The 6,232-nt window shown below is 57.9% G+C and overlaps 1 protein-coding gene across 3 annotated transcripts in view; it reads left to right on the top strand.

The window, feature by feature from the left end:
- The first annotated feature begins 1,208 nt into the window (after positions 1-1,208).
- NPAS2 (neuronal PAS domain protein 2) overlaps positions 1,209-6,232 on the top strand; it is a 109,342-nt gene continuing 104,318 nt past the window's right edge. The window contains exon 1 of one of the 3 annotated variants that reach the window (XM_063339491.1): positions 1,209-2,714. In XM_063339491.1, coding sequence (XP_063195561.1) covers positions 2,404-2,714 — 311 coding nt within the window. In that variant the 5' untranslated portion in view covers positions 1,209-2,403. The remainder of the gene's footprint in view (positions 2,715-6,232) is intronic. The other 2 variants (XM_063339482.1, XM_063339476.1) reach the window with 2 other exon arrangements.

Genomic DNA, 6,232 nt, shown 5'->3' with positions numbered 1-6,232 from the left:
CCCTTTCAACATTAGTCATGCTTGTTGTATAAAGTACGGTGTAAAACCGCTCAGGAAAAGAGCGCAAGGTTTTTTTCCATACTTTGTAATTATTAACATTTGCATTTGGGATTGAATCGGATCGAATAACCGGCTGGATGTGGTGTGCCGGAGGGGGGGAGCTGGGCATCACGGCGGGGTAACTGGGTGAGCTGGGTGGTGGGGGCAGTGGGAGAAGCAGCACGGCTCCTCGCTGGAGCCAGGTAACTGCAGCAACCTTCAGCCCACACGCTGCGCCCACCCACGCACACCCCGCGTGGGCAGAGAGGTCTCTGCTGGCTGGTATTTTGGAAAGATTTAACGTGCCTTCAAAAGGGAGGCAGAATAGAGTGGGGGGAGATGGGGAAACAGCCCCCAGCCCACCACACAAACTGCTGGCACAGGTATGGCAGTGCAGCCGGGCCCTTCTGGTGGGGACAGAGCTCGCACCAGCCAAAGGGGCTTTTCCCTCCCCAGGAAATCCCTTCTCTGAACTAAAAATGCAACTATCCTAAAAAGCAAATACTGTATCCCTGGGGGAGACCCCTTCTGCGGGTGGAAGAAGTGCCCACTCCAGGTGTTTCTTTGCGGCACAGCACTGGGGAGAAGAGGGTGTTTGGCCGGGTGGGCACATCGGTGCCGGCAAGCCGCGGCTGCAGAGGCGGTGCGAGGGGGACAGCGGGCGGGAGGGCAGTAGCCGGCGGGGCCCGGGAGTGGCGGGCAGGAGGAGCAGGGGGAGCGGGATTTGGGAACCGGCGGGGATACCGGCGGGCTGCGCCCAAGGCGTGCCCCCGCTCCCCGGCCATTTCTGCCCTCCCTGGGGGAGAAAGGCAACCCCAGACCCCGCTCCCCGCCGCCGTCCGAAGTCGGCAGGAATGCCCGGCGAGGCGAAAGCAAGGCTCGGAATCAACAGCTCCTCCCGGGCTGCAGCACACTTCCTTATCGCTCACTGGCCACTTTGCAGGAGGAGTATTAGGCAAAAAAAATAATGCAAAGTGGGGAATAAAAAGAATGACCTACTTTACAACAAGGGAAAAAAAAAAAAAAGAGCTCTCTGTCAAGGTTTTGCTCTAATTGCCGGTGCGGCGTTGCATAACCAAACCGGGAGCTCCTGCCCGTGCCCGGGGAGGCCGGCAGCCCGCCCCGCTGCAGCGCCGTGCCCTGTCCCGCTCCCGCTCGGCTCCCGCGACCACCGCCGCCGCCGGGGGAGCGGGCGCGGGCAGGGCGCTGGGTGTCCCCGTCGTCGTCCCCCCCCACAGGGCGTCCCCATCCCAGCCAGCCAAGCCCAGCCGAGCCGGGGTCCCGCCGGGACGCCCCGGGAGCCGGCGGCCGGGCACCTGGGCGCAGCCCTGCCCGGCGGGGACCCTGGCGTGGCGTGGCGTGGCGGGGTCTGCCGGGGTCAGGCTGTGGGGGCGGCCGCCGGTGCAGCGCGGGGATGTCGCTACCGACATATGTAAACGCGACGGGGTTTGCTCGAGGCGCTGTGAAACCATCCTTGATGCGGGGCCGGCGTTTTGGTTGAGGTTTTTTATTATTTTATTTTCTCCCCCCGCTTCCCCTTTCGTTCTCTTTCCAGCTTCTCCTTTTCTTGGATCCTCGCCTGTCTCCTCCCACAGAACGAGAGAGAGAGAGAGAGAGAGAAAAAAAAAAAGGTCACGTATGTTTGGAAAAATATGTAGGTCAGTGGAACATTCCCTGCACTTGTGCACAGGGAGCCGGGGCGGGAGAGCTCCTCCGCAGCCCTCTCGCTTCCCACCGCCCCAGCCCGGCCCTCCCGGAGCCCGCTGCGGGGAGGGGGGAGGCGAGCGCCGGGTTCCCTTTCCCCCTCCCTGACCCATTTTGCGCACCGGCCTCGGGTTTGGGCTCTCCCCCTCCTTCCTTTCTCTCCCCTCCCTTCCCTCCCTGCCGGGGAAGGCGAGCGAGCGGCGGAGGAAGCCGGTGCGGGCGGGCGAGCCGCCGCCAGCCGCCGGGGCCGCGGTTGCCCATGGGCGCGGGGCTCGGGGCCGGCTGAGGGCGCGGGGCGGCGGCCCGGCGGCGGCCGCGGAGGGAGGGGGGGTAGAAGCGGGGGGGAGCGGCGGCGGGCGGCGATGAAGGGCCGTCGGAGAGGATGCCCCCGCCTTGCCCGCCGGGCTCCAACTTCGCGGAGAACTATCGGCCCCGCAGCCCCCGCGCCCGCCCTGCCTCTCCCGGCCGCGCGTCCAACTTAATGCCCCAGCGGCAACCCCGGCCAGCAGCCCCCCCCCCGGCCCGCGGCCTCCTCACCCCCCCGCAGCAGCCCGGGCTCCCGGCGGCCTCCCGCTGCCGGCCGAGCCCCTGGCCCCGCCGCGCCTGGGTCCCGCGGCGCCCGGGGCGGCGGCAGCGCGGCATGCGGCGACCCCGCGCACCATGAGACACGGCACCGGCACCGGCACCGGCGGCAGGCAGGAGGCGGGCAGCGTCCCCGGCTCCTCGTCGGCGAGGAAGAGTTTGCCGGCTCCCGAGGCCGGCCTCCTGCGCGGCTGGAGCAGCGGCGGCCGCTGCCGCAGCGGCACCGGCAGGCACCGGAAAAGCGGCGGCATCCAGCCCGGCGGCACCGGCACCGGCGGCGGCTCCCGCGCCCAGGTGGCCACCGCGGACAGCAGCAGCAGCAGCAGCAGCGGCGGCGGCGGCGGCGGCTGGGGCTTCCCCGCCGCGCTCCCGCAGCACCGGCACCCCAGGTAACGCGCGGCCCGGCGGCCCCGGCCCTCCCTCTCCGCCCCGCGGGGCGCCCACCCGCGCGGGATGGGGATGGGGGGGAAGGCTCCCGCCCGCGGCACCCACGCGGGATGCCCGCCCACGCGTGACACCCCCCCACTCCCCCCCGCGGCGGCGATCGGGGCCAGCTCCCCTCCGTCCCACGCATCGCGGGGGTGGCGGAGGTGGGTGCCGGGTGGCATCGCCTCTGCCGCGGGAAAGTTTCCGTGGGGAGCGTGTTCTGTCCCGGCCGGGCTGGGGGGAGATGGTGGTGGGGAGGGTTGTCCGGCCGGGCTGTCCCCTCCCTTTGGAAAAACAAGTTGCCCCCCAGCCTGTCCCCCTCCCCATCTCATTTTGGTGGGGCTGTCAGTTTTGTGGCGTTGGGGGTTCATTGCGGCTGGACTGGAACAGGGTCCGCGCATTCACCAGGCAGCGTTTGGTCAAGGAAAACTTCCAGTAAGACCAGTGGGATTTTGGAATGGGCGAAGGCTGCCGGTGGGAGTTAGAGGTTGCGTGGTGTGCTGGGGAGAGCCCTGCGCCGGGCGCCGGCTGGTTTCCCTTCAGGGTGCGGAACGGAGGGAAACGCTGAATCCACAGCTGAGGGGCAACACGGGGCTCCTTTCACCAAGAGTTGTGCGGCGGTGTTTTCCTCTGCGGTCACTGGTCTGATTTGTCAATTAACAAGCACGCTCATCCAGAAACTTTCCCCCCTACTCCTTAACTGTCTACAGAATGGCAGTTTACTTTCACTCAAGTGACTCAGAAATAATTAGCGGTTATAAGCATTACAGCCAGCAGAGGAACTTTAATCTTTTCACGGTGCTAAATCTCCAGAAAGGCTGTAGGGCTCCCTTGGACCGGGACGGCTAACCTGAGCATTCAGCTCAACAAGTGGCCGCCTCTTGGACTGGAAAATTCTCTCTCCCTTACCCTGGTGTGAAATGTTAATTTGTATCCCACCGTGGGTTTAGTTTGTTTGGTGATACTAAACAATTAGTGTTCACAGTTTCCAGACCTAGCCAGCTCATCCGCTGATCCGTGTCTGATGCTGAGAGCTGTCGGCTGGCGGAGGGCCCAATCCTGCATACATTTCTGTAGATGAATATTGACCGAGCTGCTCTGCAACAGGAGTATTCAAATTCACAATTGCCAAGCGGTGCACTGTTTCCCCTGAACATGTGAAAATGAAGGTTTTCCAGAGCCAGGTATCCGACACCAGGGTGATTCCCCAAGCTGTCAGCACTTCTGTGCCCTGCTCCAAAGCCTGGAGACAGTAGGCTCGCCTAAAATTGCGTTCCTTCCCAAATAAAAGGTGCTGCCCTGCATGTGTGCAGGATTGAACCCACAGACTAGACTTGGCAGAATTACGGCTATTGCCCCATTTGCTAGCCTAGAGCATGCGAAAGCATTTGAAGCAGTTGTTATTTTATCATAGGCAGCAGCTTTGTCCACAGTGAAAATTATCTAGTGCTTTCCAGTACAATGCTCTGCTTTCAGGTGCTTATGCATTTGCTAAGCTTAAAACTAGGCTGACATTTTCCAGGTTGAGTGTTTGCTGAAGGCAGGCTCTCTTTGGGAAGTTGCAGCTGAAACGCTTCAGCTATTTCTGAGAACGTGGTTAGAGGGAAATGTATTCTTTGGCCACATATCTGATGAAGATGGTTTACGTATACATCATCCTGCATTAGGAGACCTTGATCTTTCTTCTTCTGTGAATCTGCGCTTTTTGGCTATGTTGAGAAACACTTTCATTAAGACTGTTGAATTCTTGTGGCTTCGTGTTTTGGAGCAGGAAAAAGATACTTGGCTTGGGATCAATCTTGTGACGGGGGTGTGCCTTATGTTGAGCCTATGAAAAGCTTCCAGAATTTGTCTCAGTTATCATTTTGTCACAATGCGCTCTTGGTGGAAGGATGTTGAGGGCTTGGCCGTTGCACTTGCTGAAGACACTCTCAGCATGGAGCTCGCTGAACGCCCCAGCATTCTTACATGCTGAGCAACTGCTCGTCTTCCTGGGAAGAATGAGAGCGCTCCAGTTGGTGGCTGAAGGTCTGAGTGGACTTTCCCCCACATATTACTGCTATGGTGAGCACCATAAGAAGGGAGCATGAAGACCGTCCCAGCCGAGTGTCTCAGTGTCTTTGGTGGCAGGGTGTGCCTGCTGATGCGGAGGCAAGGTGGAGAAGGAGGATGAAACTGCTTAGTTCAGATGCATGGTGACAAGAAGTGGTGGGACTAGAACGGAGAGGAAGAAGCATTGGTGATGGAGGCATGGGGAAACTGAAGAGCAGGGACCTCCAATTAAGTCAGAGGACTTGGTGGGGTCATAGATGGCAAAGCTTGACAACAAGGTGCAGGGAAAGGGCTGGAACTGTAGATAGAGGTGGAAAACCCAGACCAGACAAGGAAAGGAGAAGGAAAGGAAAATAGAAGGAAAAAGGTGGGTGAGAGACTGTGGGCCTAAAAAGATGGTGAGAGACTTGTGGTGGACACAAACAGGAGATCTGAGCCTGCAAAAGCAGCAGATTCTAGTCTTTTGATGATCAGGTCATGGTACTACTACTTTTTCATTCTTCTCATCTTCTTCCTCACACTGCCTACTGTGTTCTTCGCCGTACCACTGCTTCTTCACCCCTTCCGTGGTCCCCTCACAGAAATTGTTGCTGTGTCCTTGCCATGAGGTTACAGACCTTGGACCTGGAGAGAGGCTATCTCCATTGTGGAGCCCAGGCTCTGGAGTTGAGCTGAGCCCGTGTGTTTGCTCTCCTCCTTATCCTGTACCCTGTCATCAGGCAGCACCCCAAGGAGCAGGACCTGCCATCAGGACCAGTCTCAGGCGTCCACCATGGCATCTGCTCATCACCTTCTAGCACTAGGTTTGCCATGGACAGGACAGTAACTTCATATGCCCCAGTGAAGTCTCACACTAGATTTTTTTATGCTGTGGACCTAAAGGACTCAACCTAATGGACTCGGTGACTGCTGCAGTAGGCTAGGGTGGGTTTTCCAGTTTTTAAACTGGAGGAAGAATTTATAGCTCAGTATATTAACAATACATTGAAATAGTGAAGCCCCATGGAAAATAATAGTATGTAATCATGAAACTGATGTTGCATTGTAATACCTTCATTTAAGGTAGGAAAATTGAGATCAGCAACTGGTGGTTTTGATTTGTAGCTCTAGCATTCTTTAAGGATTGGACATTTCGCATAATGATTTAAACAATAATTGCCTGTGCTCAAACTTAAGTTTTGAGCAATCAGATTGCTTACATCACTCTACAATACATGATTGGCAAATACCATATAATTGAAAATTAGAGTGAAACATGTATGTTATGCTCATTTAGTTGCTTTTCTTTCTTTCTAAGATGAATTTAAGTAACTTCCATTTGTGCTTATAGTTTTGCTTTCAGGCTCTCAGGGCAGATGCACTTTAGTTGCAGATTTTGTAGAGGGATCATTATCTGTATAAAATATAATTTTCCTAGATTTGACTTATC

This window comes from Chroicocephalus ridibundus, chromosome 1, assembly GCF_963924245.1.
Source record: "Chroicocephalus ridibundus chromosome 1, bChrRid1.1, whole genome shotgun sequence".
In the NCBI taxonomy this organism is placed as follows: domain Eukaryota; kingdom Metazoa; phylum Chordata; class Aves; order Charadriiformes; family Laridae; genus Chroicocephalus; species Chroicocephalus ridibundus.
Note: the sequence above shows the minus strand (reverse complement) of the source record. Positions and strands in the feature narration are given on the sequence as shown.